This window comes from Diospyros lotus, chromosome 4 (assembly GCF_014633365.1).
Source record: "Diospyros lotus cultivar Yz01 chromosome 4, ASM1463336v1, whole genome shotgun sequence".
Lineage (NCBI taxonomy): Eukaryota > Viridiplantae > Streptophyta > Magnoliopsida > Ericales > Ebenaceae > Diospyros > Diospyros lotus.
In genome coordinates, this window is record NC_068341.1 from 15,580,816 (window position 1) to 15,601,622 (window position 20,807).

The 20,807-nt window shown below is 33.2% G+C and overlaps 2 protein-coding genes across 3 annotated transcripts; both read left to right on the forward strand.

Moving 5' to 3' along the window:
• Positions 1 to 1,161: 1,161 nt before the first annotated feature.
• LOC127799563 (40S ribosomal protein S6-like) lies at positions 1,162 to 4,671 on the forward strand. Its single transcript, XM_052333703.1, has 6 exons — positions 1,162 to 1,286; positions 1,435 to 1,499; positions 2,242 to 2,299; positions 2,394 to 2,502; positions 2,602 to 2,874; positions 4,240 to 4,671. The coding sequence occupies exons 1-6, from the start codon at positions 1,281 to 1,283 to the stop codon at positions 4,479 to 4,481; spliced, it is 753 nt and encodes a 250-aa protein (XP_052189663.1). The 5' UTR covers positions 1,162 to 1,280; the 3' UTR covers positions 4,482 to 4,671.
• Positions 1,167 to 16,009, forward strand: LOC127799562 (40S ribosomal protein S6-like). 2 transcript variants are annotated; one of them, XM_052333701.1, is made up of 6 exons: positions 1,167 to 1,286; positions 12,606 to 12,670; positions 13,415 to 13,472; positions 13,567 to 13,675; positions 13,775 to 14,047; positions 15,574 to 16,009. In XM_052333701.1, exons 1-6 carry the CDS (start codon positions 1,281 to 1,283, stop codon positions 15,813 to 15,815), a joined length of 753 nt encoding a protein of 250 aa, XP_052189661.1. In that variant the 5' UTR covers positions 1,167 to 1,280; the 3' UTR covers positions 15,816 to 16,009. The 2 variants fall into 2 exon arrangements, with proteins under 2 accessions (XP_052189661.1, XP_052189662.1); XM_052333702.1 differs by lacking the exon at positions 1,167 to 1,286 and adding an exon at positions 12,354 to 12,463.
• The last annotated feature ends 4,798 nt before the right edge of the window (positions 16,010 to 20,807 follow it).

Sequence of the window (20,807 nt, forward strand, 5' to 3'; positions counted from 1 at the left end):
GATTATGGCCTAATCGGCCACGTGAATCGCCTGAGCCGTGTGAATTGATTTATTATAAATTTATTAGAATTTTTATTTTTCCTAACCTATTATCCCTTCTCTCTTATTGATTTCCCATTCTCTCTTGCGTGCACCGCCACCGTCTCTTGCAGTTGCAGAGTTGCCTCTGATTCTTGTAGTTGCAGAGTTGCCTATCTCATGCTCGCGCACCGCCACCAATTTCCCTTTCTCTCTCGTGCTCGCACACTAGTTGCATAGTCGCATTCGGTAAACAGTAAGAAAGCAGCAGCACTGATTTTCCTTTCTCTCTTGTGCTCGCACACTAGTTGTAGAGTCCCTTTCGATAAACAGTAACCAAGCAACAACACCGATTTTCCCTTCTCTCTCGTGCTCGCACACCAATTGCAGAGTTGCTTTTGGTAAGCAGTAAGCAAGCAGCAACATCGATTTCCCCTTCTTTCTCGTGCTCACACACTAGTTGCAGAGTCGTTTCCGATTTCCCTTTCTCTTTCGTGCTGCTTACTGTTGCGTGTTACCTCTTTTGTTTTCTTTTTGTTTTTTGTTATTTAATTTAGGATTTATGTTAATATTTGATTATTTGTTATTCACTTATTTGAATATTTATTATTATTAATGTTTAAAAAAAATTAATATTATTCCATTATTAGTTTATGTTGCATTATTGATATTTTTTAATTTTGATTTAATTAAAAATAACGTCAAATTACATCACAAAGTTAAAAAATAAAAAAAATAACAATTTTCCTAGACTCTACCTAGGTGCCCTAGGAGTTAGCCCCAGCATGACTCCCGACTAGCACCTATCACCTTTTAGAATACTGAAATTACATAAAGACTATAATTTTGATCATTCATAAAGAATTTATCTGTTGTTTAAAAAATGTCATTTTAAGTCTTTATGACTTAAGTTTTTTGTTCAAATATTTTATTCAAAGACAATTTTAAATCCCTGCAATTTAACAGTGTTTTTAAATTGGCGATTCTGGTGACTTAATCTGTAAAAATATTTTTACATTGACGAGTATTTAAGTAAAAAGATCAACTATAATGACTTAAATACATTTTTAATCATATGAGGTCTCTAGTGCAATAACTTAAACTATACAGGTCTAAGTTTAATTTACCCTATTTTTAATATATAAAACCAAAGAGGGAGCGAGCGACGGCCCAAACCCTAAATAGGCTGAGCTCCCTCCCACTCTGTTCTCGTCCGTCGCCGTTTCGCCTGAAGCTGAAGCTGAAGCTTTGCCCCGCCCGAGATGAAGGTGCAATATCTCTACTCTCTCTCTCTCTCTCTATATATATATATGTATGTATCTAAACATTTATATCTCCGCTGCCCTATGTATGTATGTTTATGTATAGACGTTTATTGCATGCTTATGGATGTATTGGATGCTTCTTCGTTTGCAGTTCAATATCGCGAACCCAACCACAGGGTGCCAGAAGAAGCTTGAAATTGACGATGATCAGAAGCTGTGAGTTCCCCCCTCAAACTAACTTCTCCCCACCTTATCCCATCCACTTTCCTTAATCTACATCTCCTGAATAGGTTTATTTGTTTTTCTTCTTTTACCAAATGCACCTCTTTAAAAATGTCTATTTCCTGGAATTGCTCGTGACAGTTAAATAGGCAGGGGTATTGGTTTTTGGGACTAGTCTAACGTCGACAAATTTGTGGTTCAAGCGAACAGAAAATGGGTTACATAAATCAAGTGTAATCTTGGCTGCCATTTCATCGTTGGCCTCAGTAGAGATTATGAATTGACCTAATGATACATGAAAATCCTGGGTGGCAATTAAAATTCTTTGAACATCACATATATTCTGTTGTTGCTGAAATTAGGTAGGGGTGCTTCTCCTATTAAATGTTCCTGGACTTGCAGAAGCAGACTTCCTCCTGATTTTTACTATCGCTACTGCTATAACTTTGAGTTTCTGAATGTGATCATTGCATATGAGCCTGCACTTTTTAACTTCTGGAAGTATGTACTTCAATCTATTGAGATAATTGCTTTGACATAAAATCTTGACGTAATGCACATTATCCAATAGTTGTAATGTTAAATTTAGGTGGACACTGCATCTATCAGATTTAGGTTCCATGCATTGTATCTTCAGCAACTTAAGGAATAGTTTTTCAAGTATTCCCCTTTCCTTTCGAATTTTTTATTTGATTGAGTTGTCTTACTTTTTGCATTTGTTGTTTCAACTGCACAGCCGGGCTTTTTTCGACAAGAGGATCTCACAGGAGGTCAGCGGAGATTCCCTTGGAGATGTAAGGATGCTGAACATCATGATTAATCTGAATACTCTATGCTAGGATCTATAGTTTTTATCTTAACGGATTTTGTTTTCCGTATATTCAACAGGAATTTAAGGGCTATGTTTTCAAGATCATGGGAGGCTGTGACAAGCAAGGTTTCCCAATGAAGCAGGGAGTGTTAACACCTGGCCGTGTTCGTCTCCTGCTCCACAGGGGTGGGTGTACCATGCTCCACGGGTTTCTTAGAAGTATATTTTGCTTTTAGTTTTATATGTTGTTTGCTGACCTCAAACCTTATAAATATGGCTGGGCAGGTACACCTTGCTTTCGTGGATATGGTAGGAGAAATGGAGAGAGGAGGAGGAAGTCTGTGCGTGGGTGCATTGTGAGCCCAGATCTTTCTGTTTTGAATTTGGTTATTGTGAAGAAAGGCGAGAATGACCTTCCAGGGCTGACAGACACAGAGAAGCCAAGGATGAGGGGCCCAAAGAGGGCATCAAAAATTCGCAAACTCTTCAACCTCTCCAAGGAGGATGATGTTCGCAAGTATGTCAATACATACCGGCGATCATTTACAACAAAAACTGGTACATTTCTCAATTTTATAAAGTTTCAATATCTTCGGGTGGGTGTGGGGTAATTAGTTGGTTTCTCATAGATGTAGCTGGTAGCGCAATTTTAGATCAAAGGGTCAGCCACCAGCTTCTGTTTGATAATAGGATACTTCTCTGTAGTGTTTTGTATGGAGCCATCTCTAATTTTTTGTTTTAAATCTTAGTGCTTGATTTGTATGGTCTGTTATTCACTTTATTTGTACTATTGTTATATGGCAGTTAAAAGTTCATATGCTTGTTATGGGTACTTGTATCAGTTAGAGCTATCAACTACCACGAGTATGGCTTCGTGCAAGGCATGTGAGCATACCCTTATAGGCTCTCCACCCGAGAATCTCCAAAGGCTTACTCTACGAGGATAGAGCATATCTTTATAAGCTCTCCCACCACAGGGCTCTCCACCTATTGCTCCTATTTGTTTTTCCTATATGCATCTATGAGCGCCTCTTATTGTCTTACACCCTGCAGTGCCCCAGAAAGTTCAATGGCTCTAATGGCAGTAGCACCTAGCCTCAGGCAAGGGCTAGGATTGATCTTCTTTGAGCGAGACCTTCAAGTCTTTGTGGAATGGAGGTTGGAGTTGGTGGTTTGTCAAGGATGGATCCTCCATTCCAGAGGATCCCTACCTTAATTTTGTTCTTGAGAGAGAATATGGAGACAAACACATCCAACCCACTTATTCCACATATGCTTTGGGTTACTCACCATGATCTTATAGCCACGAGTACCACTATTCCATTACCAGCACTAGTTTCCTCGTTACAATTGCTACTCTTTCACCATCAACATGTGGTCATCAATACACTATAAGAGATTTCAGGCTGTCATCACGTCCCTGATGTGCAGGCTCTCCCTTTACTATAAGTATGGAGTTTAGGCCTCCATCAAAGATGATTGCAACATACAGGCAATACCTTTTTTTAATCTAGCATTAATAATCTCTCTGTACTGCCTTTAACTTTCTTTCTTCCTAGCTTTGGCCATGGTGTTTGTGCCAATTCATCCCCCATCATAATTCTCAAAAGGCTGCAATCAATCTCAGACTTGCTACATTGTCTCTCACACTTGTTCCTTTTTGGCGGCATTTAGGCACCTTGTTGGTTTGGCTGGGCTTGCCAGTAAAGAGATGCAACCTCAAGTTTCATTAATCTACAGTCTAAAGAAATAGTTAATGTCATGCTTTTTCTCTAATTTGTTATTTACTGGTGTGTTGTGCTGGAAACGATTGTGACGTTTTGGATTAAAGCACACTCTTAGAACATGAAATCACGGCATCTTTTTTTGTTCATTTTGAGATATTGTTTTTGAGCATTGTTCTCACCTTCCTGTATTTGGCAGGGAAAAAAGTGAGCAAAGCTCCTAAGATTCAGAGATTGGTTACTCCATTGACTCTGCAGAGGAAACGAGCTAGAATTGCCGAGAAAAAGAAGAGAATTGCCAAGGCCAAGGCTGATGCTGCCGAGTACCAGAAACTCCTTGCTTCCAGAATGAAGGAACAGAGAGAGAAGCGAAGCGAAAGCTTAGCTAAGAAGAGGTCCAGGCTCTCTGCTGCTTCAAAGCCATCTGTTGCAGCAGCTTAGCTTATTAGGTGCGAGCTCTCAAAAAAACTGCACTCATACATAACTCCCAACAATTGCCTTACCATGTCGTCCAAAAGTCCATTTCAAGAATGTTGATGGTTCTTTGGAGTTTCCTTTTTCATGCTTGAAATGTTTGCGGATCTGGGTGTTCTTTTTCAATTTGTTTTAATTGGTACTTTTGTTTTTTTTATGTCGTTAAACGATGTCATTAAGTGAATTTCAAAATCTCTTGCTAGTTCGCCTAAAAAACAAAAATTTATATGAACAAGATTTGAAATATATTTTTCTATTTGTGTATTCTATTTGAAATATATTTGTAAATTATTTTAGAAATTTATCTAACCCTTTTTTTTTAATATTTTATTTAAACCATTTTTAACATAATATAGATTTACAAATGATTTTCTTGTTAATTTTCTCGGACAACTTTTACAGATTGATAGATTTACTTTTGTAATTTGGCCCAATAAATGTGTTTTTTTTTCTTCCTAATCTATCCAATTTATGTTTATGTTGTCTTATATGGCTTAATATTGCATGTCATATATTCACATCTTCATAAAAAACTTCTAAAAGAAGTAGTATGGGAAAAATTGGTAGTTTGTAGGTCTCTACTAAAAGCATAATTTACATCAAGTGCGATAAAATCATCTTGTAAATCTCCACATCTATAATATATTGAATTCAAAAATAATTCAACTGTTGAATCATGAAAATATAAATTAAAATCACAATTAAGAATGATAGAGATAGAGACTAAATTTCGTCAAATTTTTAAAATAAACAATACATCATATAAGTATAAAATTTGGCCACCACACATGCAAAACTTGTAGGTGCTAATTCATTTTTTTTCCAACATTTGTATGGTTTCTCACATAGATCCACTTAGTGTTATATGATATTTGATAATATTCCACGAATATACTTTTATCTCTTGGTACATGGTCTATGGCTCCAAAATCAAGAGTCTACGAAAGATTAGATTCAAGTAAGAATACAAAACTCAAATCATGAATGGCATTTGAAAAAAAAATATGTACTTAGGGCACGTACCTTTCTAGGTTCATTACAATTATGTGTAAAGTGTCATTTCTTGCCACAATTGTAGCATTTGACCTTTGTCATGTTCTTACTTTTCGAGGGATTGCAAGTCGGTCCCTTACCCCTTTCATGGTGACTCTCAATTTTATCAAAAATTAGCACTTTTTTTTTTTTTACATAATTTCCCATGTTTCTGTTGTGAGGAAATTTTTACTTAAACTAGAGAGGACTTTGGAGCTAGATCCCATCACATGGATGTTGGCGTTAGGCCTTGAGGCCTCAATACAATCCTCCTCTAACTTCAAATATTGTAAAACATCTACCATTGTCTTGACATGACATTCACATTATGTGTGAGATATATTTTTACATGCTCCCAATCATAGGGTAGGGATTTGATAACAGTTTGCACTTATTGTTCATCAGTAAGGTTCACAACTGCATGTTTGAATTCATTAACCATATTGGTCATCTCTTTAAGATGTTGCTTTATATTACGATTTAGATGTTTTTTTGTATGTGTCAAATTTGATGGTTAGTTGTCTTACCTTTACAATTGAAGTCGTCCCAAATTGCTATTTAAGAGCAATCCATATTTCATTCGCCAACTCATATTTTCTGAACGCACTTATCATATCAGCCTCCATACTACTAAACAACATAATGCAAGAAGTTGAGTTCATTTTTTTCTAGGTGTTGTAAGCCTCTTTATCACTCATTTGTTGTGCGATAGTTCCTTCAATAAGTTTCACCATAATTTGATTTAGAGTTTCTATCAATTCTTGTTTCTCGATGACATATTGAATCTTCATACTCTAAATCTCATAATTGTCCCTATTCAATTTTTCACTTTTTATCAAATTAGCTATGATATTTTGGAAGACTTGGAAAACGCTATATTCAAAAGATAATCTACATGAAATCTTTCTTATTAATGACATACCTTATACACATTTACTAAACAAAATTAATAATAAATATTCAACTAGATACAAGGGAAAGTTTACTATATTGCCAATCATCTCCCATATTCTAATTGTCTAAATATTTTTTTTTCTTCTACCTCAAAAATAAATTTTTAGATCATTTAATCCCACTTATTAAGGTATTATAGCGACATGTTTAATCACAAAGATTAAATAACCAATAATAGAGCAAATATATTTAATTAAAAAGATTAAATAATCAACAGTAAGGTAATTCATTTCACAAAAAAATAAAATAATAAACATATAGTTTAGAAATTTACTATAAATGCAAAATTAAGCTAAATACAAAGATTAAATAAAGAATTACCAATGAATATTTCTTGCTATTTGTGTAGGAATGTGTATGAGATCATAAAAGATATATCTTGAAGTTCTAGCAGCAATATCCCTAGTGTACATGGCATATATTATCTCTCTTCTTCTATGTTCACATAAAAATGAACACACTAACCAATCAAATAACTTATTTGGGTAATTTAATTCTCAAATGTTGCTCATTAATTCCTTGTTACGTGGCATCAATATGACAAGCCCAGATTGTTACTTTGCTTATTAATAAAATTGAAATTTATTAATAAATAAATGAAATAGAAAGTCAAGTAAAAAATAAAACAAAGAGTGGGATTGGAATAAATATAGTTTTTATGGTAAAAAAATAGAAAATGAATTATTTTTAATATGATAGAGAGTAGAATATGGAACATAATTGGAGACATTCTAATAGGAGTTTAGTGACCTATTTTATTTTTATATTTATATTATATATAAATCACAAAAATATATATAATTTAATAATTGAAATTCGACTTAGTAGAATAGAATTTGGCCATTTAGTCATCACCAATTTAAGCTCACCGTTCAGTGTTCAGTGCTCATGGAGTTCATGCGATCTGTGAAATGAAACAAAAGCCATGTGAATAAAATGGAAAACGAAACCTAATTCTTTGAGTGCTATTTGAGAGTTACAACTTATTCTTTGTTTTTTAGGTAAATTTTAAACAAAATAAGTTTTGGTTCAGTGGTAAAGTTATTTGATAAGCTAGTTATTATTTAAAGATTATGAGATCTAATGTAGTTAATTTTTATTTTTTAAATAAAATATATAAAGGTTATTTTTAAAAAAAAATATTTTATTGATAATGCTAAAAAGCATGGTGTTTGTTTATATAGAAGTTTAAATATATATTATTTTCTTATATCATATATGTTAAATTTTGAGATAAAATTAAATAAATTTATATTCTTAATTTAAATTAAACCAAATATATAATTGATATCTATTACTTGACAAATATAGGGATGGAATGAGATTACTACCTTCTTTGGTGGGTGTGGACAAAAATATGTGTTGTCCAGAAAAATACTTAAAGAGATGGGTAAATTATGTTTTTTAAAAATTAATAATTTTAATTCTTTTGAAAATTCTTAAATTTGTGATTTTAATATATAGTGATCGCAGTAAAATTGATAACAATAAAATCACACGATCACAAGAAACAAGAAAAAATTATAGAAGTTCAACTTTAAAGAGTTTAATAATTTTTCTCAAAATTTAACTTGAGGTTCTACTAGGGAGAATCAATACTAACTTTTAATTAGAGTTAGAACCAACATATAATTCTTGTCCAAGCAAGAACCACTAACATACTGCTAGTAAATACAATTCTCTCACACAACAAGTGAATAAAAATAATAAATTTATAATCAAAGACAATCACAAACAAGTCACCAACAGTTAAAATTTCACCAGCTAGCACACTTTTAACACTTTGAACTTTCTCAGTTTTGTTTGAATATTCTATCAAGTTTGTTCTATCTTGAGCCTCTATTCTTATCCTATATGTATACATCTTCCAAACAAACTAGTCGTTAAAAAAATGGTTAATATGAAATTTGAAATTTAAAAAATATTTAGACTTTCTCAAACAATAAAGAACAAAATAAGTAAACATGTCTAAAAATAACTCACGTTTAATTTAAAATAAATTTATTTTTTACATGAGAAATCAAGATTTGAAATTTTAAATATAAGCTTTCAAGATATATTAGAAATAAGGTTATTCATAATAATGTTGAGCCAAATTGCTCTAATCAACTTATTGTGTATTTTAATACTTGACAAAATATAATTTTAGTAAAACTATTTTTGGTATATTTAAAACCCCTAATGGATTTTTTATACGTCTTTAAGTATTATAGTATTTTGTATATCAAAATGAACAAAAAAATGTTATTTCTCTAAGTCTGGAATATTAGCACATTATAAGGGGATTTATAAGAAAATATTTTCATTTTGGAAAACTATTTTTTTGTATTTCGATAGCTAATATTCATTGTTCTTAAAATGTTTTTTAATGAATTTTTTAACAAATATAAGGTATGTATTTTGGGAATAGTAAAATCGCTAAATTTTGATTTTGTACTAAAATCAAAATTTTACTTTCTTATTGTTTTGGATTTTAGTTTTTTAGATATTTTTATTGAATCCAAATGAGAGTTACTTTCTTATTTATATTTATGTATTAAAATAAATGGAAGGTAAAATATAAATAAAATAAAATGAGGACATTTACTTTTAATGTAAATATCTTGTAATGTATACATGCTATATGGTTTATATCTTCAAACAATTGCTATATGTATAAAATCTATTTTCTGTAAAATTGGCTTCAAAAGTTGATTCTTATATATCTAGAGTCGACTCTCCTTAAGCTGAAGTCAACTCTTGCAAAGTTAGAATCAACCCAGCTGAGAGCAGTTGATGAAGAATCGACCTGGCAACATTGATATTTTTTGAAGAGTCAACTCTAGCATTGGAGAAGTCGACTTGAAGACTTCAATGATTGAATTTTTCTAACCATTACAGATTCGTTGGAAACTCCATTATAAATATCAGGAAGGAATTTTTGGAGAAGGCTAATACTCTATCAAGATCTATCTTCCTAAAGCACACCCAAGCTCTCAAGCAATACAAATAAATCAATTCAAGGCCTAAGCTCAAAGATATATCATTTGGAGCCCAAGACAAAGGGGAAGAAGATATTCTCTCAAAGAGAGTAGAGTAGGTGTTGAAGATACCGAACCACTATATATCTTATGTTTATATTGTAGTTGTTTGTGTATTTATATTGTTATCATTTTCAAACAATATATATATTTATAACAAGTGTATTTTGTGTATAAGCAAATTTCAAGAGTTTTAAAAGGAAATAATTAGGTTGATAAATTTTTAATCACTCAATTCACCCTATCTTTAGTAGCCATTGTATTGCGTCAATGGACCAACAAATAAGGTATGAGTAGTGCTAATCGAGGAAAAGATGAGAAAGACTAGACTAAGATGGTTTGATCATGTGAGAAGAAGATCAAGAGACGTTCATGTGAGAAAAGTTGATGAAATGGAACAATTAGTCAAAAAAAGAGGTAGAAGCATACTCAAGAAGATTTTGTGAGAGACATTAAACTTTAATATGAAGTGTATGGGTCTAAATGAAGATATAACAAAAAATAAAAATACATAGAAGTCTAGAATTCATGTAGCCAACCCCACATAGTAGGATAAAGACTGACTATGTTGTTGTTTAAGCTTTTGAGATATAAATGATTAAAACAAACAAACATGTTTAAAAATAATTCACCTTTAATTAAAAAAAAAATTGCATGAGAAAGAAATATATTTATTAAGATATGAAAATTCAAATATAACATTTTGAGACATAAATGATTAAAATAATGAAACATATGTCTAAAATCAATTCACTTTTAATTCAAAATATATTTATTTTTTGTATGAGTAAAAATGCATTTATCAAGATATGAAATTTTAATTATAAACTTTTAAGACATAAATGATTAAAACAAAGAAATATATCTAAAAGTAATTTATATTTGATTCAAAATAAATTTACTTTTTACATGAGTAAGAAATGTATTTATCAAGATATGAAAATTAAAATATAAATTTTTAAGACATAAATAATTAAAATAAAGAAACATATCTAAAGATAACCTATCTTCAATTCAAAATAAATTTATTTTTTATATAATTAAAAAAATATTTTTATTTTTATAAAAGTCTTATTTACTTAATCTTGAACTTAACAGTATGAATAGTAAGAAGAGATTTAAGTACTAACAAAAGTACTTTCAATTCATATCTAATCAATATCTAATCAGTTGTCTTTCAAAAAATAAAAATTATAAAATAAATTATTATAGATAAAATATTATAAGATCAAATTTGATAATAAGGAATAAATTTAAAAATTATTTTTTTAAAAAAACTATATATCTAGATAAAAATAAAATAGAATTGTATGTGTATTTAAATACAATAAAAGGTTAAATTTCATAAATACCATGAAATTTGTCTAAATTACACTAACTATCCATATATTTTAAAAATAGTACAATTGATTGTAATAGACTTTGAATTAACCATTTTGTCATTTTATTTAAATTATTTTTTCTGTATTTATCTCATTTCTCTTATTTTCTTAATCTCTTTTTCATTTCTCATAAATGTCAAACTAATCATCATTATCTTTTCCTCTTTCATCCTTTATTCTCGTCTTTTTCACTCATCTCCTATCATTCTTTGATAGAAAACACAAAATTATTCATTTTTTGAGTTCTATTCTTGAAGAATAACAAAAGACAAAAATTATTTGTTTGGGTTTTGTCTTTGAATACAAGTCTAGGGATTATTTTCAAATGCGAGAAAAACAAATATATAAAGATAAAGAGAAACAATAAAAAGAAGTTGAATCAAGTGAGAGATATATCTATTGTTGGCAGAAACTGAGTTTTTCATCTTCAAAAATCATCAACATTGTTGTTGTCTTTTTTCTTCTAGGAAGATTTTAGCTATCGATTCAAAGTATTTTCATCAGTTCACATTTATCTTTATTTCGTCAGTTTATTTTCGTGATGAATAAATCCATAGTTTAAAGATGTGTGTGAGGGAAATAAAAGGAAATTAAGAGTGACTTATTTGGATCTTGTTTCCCGTCAACGACGATGGTTATCGACATCCTTAATAACAACCCAAATTTGATTTTGCAAGATTGGAAAATAAAGATGAGAGAGTGCGTAAAATGAGAGAGAAAAATAGATGATGAGATATAAATATGATAGTATTTTAGTTATTTACAAAATACTAATGGTAGTTTTTAGATGGTATGAAAAAAATATTGCAAGATCATAAAAGTCAAGAGAGGTTGGTGGTGTTAATAGGTGTGGTTGATGCAATTTAGTAAAACCTCAAAGTGACTGTAAAATTTATTGAAACAAAAATTATTTAAAAAATATACCAGTCAAAAAAATTCCAAACCAATCTTCACTCATTTGTCCAAACTAGCCAAATAAAATAATTTTGTGATGTTTTTATATAATTTAATCTTATCATTAATATTCTGACTAACATCTAAATTTTTTGTCGTGCAATGTTAAGTATGAATAGAATTTCTCCTATATGTACTAGTAAAAATTTTCTATTCTAAATAGTCTAACAGCATTTAAACACATTTTTAAGGACAAATTACATAAAGACTATGTGTTGTTTAAAAAATGTCTCTGTAAATTTTTATGACTTTAAGATTTTTGTTTAAATATTTTATTCAAAGACAATTTTAAATCCGTGCAATTTAACAGTGTTTTTAAATTGACGATTCTCGTGACTTAATCTGTAAAAATATTTTTAAATTGACGAGTATTTAAGTAAAAAGATAAACTATAATGACTTAAATACATTTTTAATCATATGAGGTCTCTAGTGCAAATAACTTAAACTATACAGGTCTAAGTTTAATTTGCCCTATTTTTAACCTATAAAACTAAAGAGGGAGCGAGCGACGACCAAAACCCTAAAAAGGCTGAGCTCCCTCCCACTCTGTTCTCGTCCGTCGCCGTTTCGCCTGAAGCTGAAGCTTTGCCCCGCCCAAGATGAAGGTGCAATATCTCGACTCTCTCTCTCTCTCTATATATATATATATGTATGTATCTAAACATTTATATCTCCGCTGCCCTATGTATATATGTATAGATGTTTATTGTATGCTTATGGATGTATTGGATGCTTCTTCGTTTGCAGTTCAATATCGCGAACCCAACCACAGGGTGCCAGAAGAAGCTTGAAATTGACGATGATCAGAAGCTGTGAGTTCCCACCTCAAACTAACTTCTCCCCTCCTTATCCCATCCACTTTCCTTAATCTACATCTCCTGAATAGGTTTATTTGTTTTTCTTCTTTTACCAAATGCACCTCTTTAAAAATGTCTATTTCCTGGAATTGCTCGTGACAGTTAAAATAGGCAGGGGTATTGGTTTTTGGGACTAGTCTAACCTCGACAAATTTGTGGTTCAAGCGAACAGAAAATGGGTTACATAAATCAAGTGTAATCTTGGCTGCCATTTCATCGTTGGCCTCAGTAGAGATTATTAATTGACCTAATGATGCATGAAAATCCTGGGTGGCAATTAAAATTCTTTGAACATCACATATTTTCTGTTGTTGCTGAAATTAGGTAGGGGTGCTTCTCCTAGTAAATGTTCCTGGACTTGCAGAAGCAGACTTCCTCCTGATTTGTACTATCCCTACTGCTATAACTTTGAGTTTCTGAATGTGATCATTGCATATGAGCCTGCACTTTTTAACTTCTGGAAGTATCTACTTCAATCTATTGAGATAATTGCTTTGACATGAAATCTTGACGTAATGCACATTATCCAATAGTTGTAATGTTAAATTTAGGTGGACACTGCATCTATCAGATTTAGGTTCCATGCATTGTATCTTCAGCAACTTAAGGAATAGTTTTTCAAGTATTCCTCTTTCCTTTCATATTTTTTATTTGATTGAGTTGTCTTACTTTTTTGCATTTGTTGTTTCAACTGCACAGCCGGGCTTTTTTCGACAAGAGGATCTCACAGGAGGTCAGCGGAGATTCCCTTGGAGATGTAAGGATGCTGAACATCATGATTAATCTGAATACTCTATGCTAGGATCTATAGTTTTTATCTCAACGGATTTTGTTTTCTGTATATTCAACAGGAATTTAAGGGCTATGTTTTCAAGATCATGGGAGGCTGTGACAAGCAAGGTTTCCCAATGAAACAGGGAGTGTTAACACCTGGCCGTGTCCGTCTCCTGCTCCACAGAGGTGGGTGTACCATGCTCCACTGGCTTCTTAGAAGTATATTTTGCTTTTAGCTTTATATGTTGTTTGCTGACCTCAAACCTTCTAAATATGGCTGGGCAGGTACACCTTGCTTTCGTGGATATGGTAGGAGAAATGGAGAGAGGAGGAGGAAGTCTGTGCGTGGGTGCATTGTGAGCCCAGATCTTTCTGTTTTGAATTTGGTTATTGTGAAGAAAGGCGAGAATGACCTTCCAGGGCTGACAGACACAGAGAAGCCAAGGATGAGGGGCCCAAAGAGGGCATCAAAAATTCGCAAACTCTTCAACCTCTCCAAGGAGGATGATGTACGCAAGTATGTCAATACATATCGGCGATCATTTACAACAAAAACTGGTACATTTCTCAATTTTATAAAGTTTCAATATCTTCGGGTGGGTGTGGGGTAATTAGTTGGTTTCTCATAGATGTAGCTGGTAGCGCATTTTTAGATCAAAGGGTCTGCCACCAGCTTCCATTTGATAATAGGTTACTTTTCTGTAGTGTTTTGTGTGGAGCCATCTCTAATTTTTTGTTTTAAATCTTAGTGCTTGATTTGTATGGTCTGTTATTCAATTTATTTGTACTGTGGTTATATGGTAGTTAAAAGTTCATATGCTTGTTATGGGTACTTGTATCAGATAGAGCTATCAACTACCATGAGTATGGCTTTGTGCAAGGTATGTGACCATACCCTTTTAGGCTCTCCACCTGAGAATCTCCAAAGGTTTACTCTTACAAGGATAGAGCATATTTTCATATGCTCTCCCACCACAGGGCTCTCCTCCTATTGCTTCTATTTGTTGTTCATACATCTACGAGCGCCTCTTATTGTCTTACACCCTGCAGTGCCCCAGAAAGTTCAATGGCTCTAATGGCAGTAGCACCTAGCCTCAGGCAAGGGCTAGGATTGATCTTCTTTGAGCGAGACCTTCAAGTCTTTGTGGAATGGAGGTTGGAGTTGGTGGTTTGTCAAGGATGGATCCTCCATTCCAGAGGATCCCTACCTTAATTTTGTTCTTGAGAGAGAATATGGAGACAAACACATCCAACCCACTTATTCCACATATGCTTTGGGTTACTCACCATGATCTTATAGCCACGAGTACCACTATTCCATTACCAGCACTAGTTTCCTCGTTACAATTGCTAGTCTTTCACCATCAACATGTGGTCATCAATACACTCTAAGAGATTTCAGGCTGTCATCACGTCCCTGATGTGCAGGCTCTCCCTTTACTATAAGTATGGAGTTTAGGCCTCCATCAAAGATGATTGCAACATACAGGCAATACCTTTTTTTTACTCTAGCATTAATAATCTCTCTCTGTACTGCCTTTAGCTTTCTTTCTTCCTAGCTTTGGCCATGGTGTTTGTGCCAATTCGTCCCCCATCATAATTCTCAAAAGGCTGCAATCAATCTCAGACTTGCTACATTGTCTCTCATACTTGTTCCTTTTTGGTGGCATTTAGGCACCTTGTTGAGACCTAAGAAGATTTTGAGGGAGACATTAAAGTTTGATATGAATTGTATGGATCTCAATGAAGATATGATAAAAGATAGAAATACATGGAAGTCTAAAATTCATGTAGCCGACCCCACAGTGGGATAAAGGCTGGATATGTTGTTGTTTAGGCACCTTGTTGGTTTGGCTGGGCTTGCCAGTAAAGAGATGCAACCTCAAGTTTCATTAATCTACAGTCTAAAAAAATAGTTAATGTCATGCTTTTTCTCTAATTTGTTTTTTACTGGTGTGTTGTGCTGGAAACGACTGTGACGTTTTGGATTAAAGCACACTCTTAGAACATGAAATCACTGCATCTTTTTTTGTTCATTGAGATATTGTTTTTGAGCATTGTTCTCACCTTCCTGTATTTGGCAGGGAAAAAAGTGAGCAAAGCTCCTAAGATTCAGAGATTGGTTACTCCATTGACTCTGCAGAGGAAACGAGCTAGAATTGCCGAGAAAAAGAAGAGAATTGCCAAGGCCAAGGCTGATGCTGCCGAGTACCAGAAACTCCTTGCTTCCAGAATGAAGGAACAGAGAGAGAAGCGAAGCGAAAGCTTAGCTAAGAAGAGATCCAGGCTCTCTGCTGCTTCAAAGCCATCTGTTGCAGCAGCTTAGCTTATTAGGTGCGAGCTCTCAAAAAAGCTGCACTCATAACTCCCAACGATTGCCTTACCATGTCGTCCAAAAGTCCATTTCAAGAATGTTGATGGTTCTTTGGAGTTTCCTTTTTCATGCTTGAAATGTTTGCGGATCTGGGTGTTCTTTTTCAACTTGTTTTAATTGGTACTTTTGTTTCTTTTGTCGTTAAACGATGTCATTAAGTGAATTTCAAAATCTCTTGCTAGTTTACTTAAAAAAATAAAAATTTATATGAACAAGATTTGAAATATATTTTTCTATTTATGTATTCTTGCTACAGGATATATTTCTAAATTATTTTAGAAATTTATCTAAACCTTTTTTTAATATTTTAAAATTTTATTTAAACTATTTTTAACATAATATAGATTTACTAAAGTGTAATGCACGACCTAATGAATTGAAGGTTTTTAAATATATATATATTTATATTTATATTCACAAATTTTTTTGAATCTCTTTTTTAACCCACTTAACAATATTTAAGGTTGTTATTTAGAGTTTTACACTAAATGCAATTTAGATTAAACTTTATTGTGCAATATTAGAAAATAAACACTAAATTAATATACTTAAATAAACTTTAATAATATAGTGAGAATTTATTCTAAATAAAAAAAAAAAAACTGTTTTCTTAGTCTATCATCTTTTCCTTTCATTTTGACGTTTTTAAATCACTTGTGACATATTTAAATATATTGAATTAGCCAATAAATCACGTAGTAAAAATTCTAAAAATTATTTGTGTTTATAATCAATTATATAATATGCATTAATTATCTACACATTATAATAAATGAGTGATAATAGTTGTTTATCAAGTGAACCAACATTGTTTGTTTGGAGATGAAACACCAATCATTCCATTGATAATAATGATTTTTTTTTATTTGTCTGTCATATCATAAATAATGCAATGATACAATTATACATCTATGCATGTCATAATACAAATTTTATATTATAAAGCAAGAATATTGACATCCAACATGCATAAATTTCATGATAATTATGCAAATTTAATGGTCATAAAATAAATGCAATAGCATATATATTGTACAGTCTAGGTGCAATTTAAGAAAAATAAAGGGTACATGTATAATAAAAAGAACATATCGGGTCAAAATGCAATAACTTAGAAGTTTAAGAGTAGAAGTGTCAACTAGTCAAAGTTTCAAACTTTCTAAGAATTGCACGACTCTTCTCCATTCGACATTTCACCACCCGCCCTTGCACTTGCCACCATCGTTTGATGCCATCGCCATCAGAAAACGCCACTTAAGGCCTTGTCATCACCTATTGTCGAAACTTGTCAAAATCATTTAGAGAAGGCCACCTAAAACTAGTGAACTAAAATGCGGCCGCTGGCCACCGCAATTATGGCCAAATCGGCCACCTTAGGCGCTAGCCTTGCTAATTGGTACTGGGCGGTGCCTAGGCGGCCAAGGCAGATGCCTAGCTGTGTGAACTACTTGGCCGATTATGGTCTAATTGACCACGTGAATGGATTAGTATAAATTTATTAGGGTTTTATTTCCCCTTACCCATTACCCCTTCTCTCTCGTCAATTTCCCCTTCTCTCTCGCTTGCACCGCCACCGACAATCTGTTGCAGAGTCGCCGTTGCCTCTCTCGTGCTCGCACGCTGCCACTGTCTCTTGCAATTGCAGAGTCGTCGCCTCCACCATCTCTTGTAGTTGCAGAGTTGCTGTCTCGTGCTCCCACACTGTCGCCGTCACCTCTCTTGTGCTTGCTCGCACATCTTCCTAACTCACCATGCGCCTCATCTAGTAAGCAGTAAGCAACGCTACTGCTTGCTGTTGCCTCTCTCGTGCTCGCACGCCACCACCGTCTCTTGCGTTGCTGGTTCTCGATCTTCTTCCTCCGCCGAGTGTTTTTGTTACAGCTGCTTGCTGTTGCTACTTGTTGTAATTTGTTGCTTGTATTTTGTTGCGTTGTTCTTCCTCCGCCAAGTGTTGTATTTTGTTATTATGTCTTTATTTGATTCTATTATTTCTAATGCCTATAAATTGTGTTTTACAAAGTCAAGAGTCTAAACTATAAATTTAATAATCTATATTAATATTTCATAATCTTTGTTTAATTTATATGTGTATTTGAAATAATATGAATTTTAATTTGTATGTACATTTAGAATTATATGAATTTTAATTTAAAAAATAGCAATTTTTCTAGGCCCCGCCTAGGCGCTAGGCCCCAGCCTGGCATCCGACTAGCGCCTAGCGCGTTTTAGAACACTACTTAAAACTATTGCTCACCCAGGTGATTTGTCGTTGCAACTCACAAGAAACATTCATTTGACAATCGCGATCACCTCTAGCCACCTCTCAAGCGTCATGCATTGCCTGTCATTGATTGCTACATACCTAGAAATAGACATCGTCGCCTTTCGTTATTGACTACTAGTTCACTAGAACAGATTTTTCAGCCACCAAAACTATCAGACCTCTTGTCGTTCTTCTTTCCATCACTTGTTCTTTTTCTCTTGATTTGGTGTGTTTAGAAACTTAAGAATGTCTATTTTTATAGTCATTTGTTACCATTTTTGGCTTCCACATATGCCATATATACATACATATATATGATTATATTAACAAACTATTTGTATTTTGGTACTGTATGTTTTAGTTAACACTTGTTTGTTTTTGTTATACAGTTGGTACAATTAATTAGTGGTTATAGCAGGGCATCCTATTGTATTTAAAGACTGCAAGGCAATTCTTTTCATTTAATAAAACCTTGAGATATTTTTCACCCTCTCTGTTCAATTTGGTATCAAAGCAAATCAAAACCCTAGGCTCGTTTCCTCTTTTTCATCAATTTCTGACATTGTGAGCTCTAGGCTTGCCTCCCTTTTCCATCAATTCTCGACATCGTGGTATAGTTCTTTTTCGGCAATTGCGTGTCTTGCAAATCTCCTTTGTTCAGAGTTCTGCAATCAATTTTTTTTCCTTCAGTGGCCATTTGAGATCTCTTTTGTTCGGAGTTCTACAATCAATCTTCTTTTTCGGTGATTGCGAATCTTGCGATCTCCTTTGTTCTGAGTTTTGTAATCACTCTCGTTTCTTTTGCACGAAATCATTTGTCCATATTTGTTCTATGGTGATGGAAAATCCCAATATATTCTCCTCCACGTCAATGCTCAATTCAACCATTGATGATGGATCTAGTTCGTATTATTTTCATCATTCCGATAGTCTTGAACTTCTTTTGGTCTCTCAGCCGTTGACGTGGGAGAATTACACTTCATGGAGCCACGCGATAATGATAGCCTTATCTGTGAAGAATAAACTAGGGTTTGTAAATGGTTCCATTTCGCGACCTTCATGCGATGATCCTAACCTTCTTAATGCATGGATTCAGAATAACAACATAGTTATATCTTGGATTTTGAATTTGGTATCTAAAGATATCTCAACGATTGTGATATATTCTGACTTTGCTCATGATATTTGGATAGATCTTACGGAGAGGTTCCAACAGAGTAATAGATCTCGTATTTTTCAATTGAGGCATGAATTAATGAATTTGACCCAATGACAATTATTTGTCAGTGCATACTTTACTAGGCTTAAAACAATCTGGGAAGAACTTAGTAACTATAGGCTTGTATGCTCTTGTGGGAAATGTTCATGTGGTGAAATTAAGGCTCTTGCTGAGCATTATCAAACTGAATCTGTGATGTCATCCCTTATGGGACTACTTGAGTCTTATGCACAAGTTAAGGGTCAATTGCTTCTCATGGATCTTATCCTTCCTATAAATAAAGTTTTTGCCCTTATTTCTTAAGAGGAAAACCAACGAAATGTTCCTCCCACTTCTTATATACTTCTTTGGCATATCTGGTATCAGAGCCTATATACTTCTCCGGCATATCTTGTGGGAAGTGTTCGTGTGGTGGAATTAAGGCTTTTGTTGAGCATTATCAAACTGAACCTGTGATGTCATTTTTTATGGGACTGCATGAGTCTTATGCACAAGTTAAGGGTCAATTGCTTCTCATAGATCCTATCCTTCCTATAAATAAAGTTTTTGCCTTTATTTCTCAAGATGAAAACCAATGGAATGTTGTGAATTCAGTTGGAGAGAGTAAACCTATATTATTCTTTGTTAGAAATTATATGAATAAGGCTAGTCATGGCAGGTTTCAAAAAAAAGAAAGGCCTATTTGTACACATTGTGGGTATAATGGACACACCATCAAGAAATGCTATAAATCTAAACAGAGGAATAGTCCTAATAATCGAGTGATCTCTAATCAAGTCAATTCTGTTGTGCTTAATGCTTCATCTAGTCAAGCCAAGAATCACAATATTGGGAATTTCATGTAGTTTTTGAACCAGGTTTAGTACCAGCATCTTTTGAATGTGTTGAGTTCTCATCTCTCCTTTATTAAGACAAGTGCAGAACCTAATGCATCTGATCAGGCTTCAAGTACTTGTTTTTCAATATTTGTTAGTCTAGTACTCAGTTGCCCTAGATATTGGATAGTGGATTTAAGTGCCATGAATCATATTTGTTTCAATGAGTAATCTTTTGATCAATTAAAGCCTATTTCCAATATACATACACGATTTCTTGTCAATTTTCCAACATATCACGAATCTTTTTCACGAAAATCAATCTTTAATTGCTCCAAATCAATCTTAAATCTTCGGTTTGTGGTTTTTGCAAGTTTTGGTGGGTCATTGTTGTTTTGGTTGTTTCACTTATTTGATTTGCTATTTTTTGCCTTCTGTATGTTTGTCGTAGACGATTGGAGATCTATACCAAAAATATTGGATTACTTTCCTTTATATTGTTTGTATGACCCATGAAATGGTTTGATCTACCAAACTATATGCCATATCTCAAATGATCTTTTCCGTAATCTTCAAAACTTTTTAATTTTTTATCTAACAACAAATAATACATTCAAAAGGCACCATCATGTTCCAGGTGTAATACC

Bases quoted from the DNA above. Each gene is read 5' to 3' on its own strand.
- LOC127799562 (XM_052333701.1), top strand. The intron at 13,676-13,774 runs GTGGGTGTACCA...ATGGCTGGGCAG, and splicing joins CCGTCTCCTGCTCCACAGAG to GTACACCTTGCTTTCGTGGA. The intron at 14,048-15,573 runs GTACATTTCTCA...TGTATTTGGCAG, and splicing joins ATCATTTACAACAAAAACTG to GGAAAAAAGTGAGCAAAGCT.
- LOC127799563 (XM_052333703.1), top strand. The intron at 2,503-2,601 runs GTGGGTGTACCA...ATGGCTGGGCAG, and splicing joins TCGTCTCCTGCTCCACAGGG to GTACACCTTGCTTTCGTGGA. The intron at 2,875-4,239 runs GTACATTTCTCA...TGTATTTGGCAG, and splicing joins ATCATTTACAACAAAAACTG to GGAAAAAAGTGAGCAAAGCT.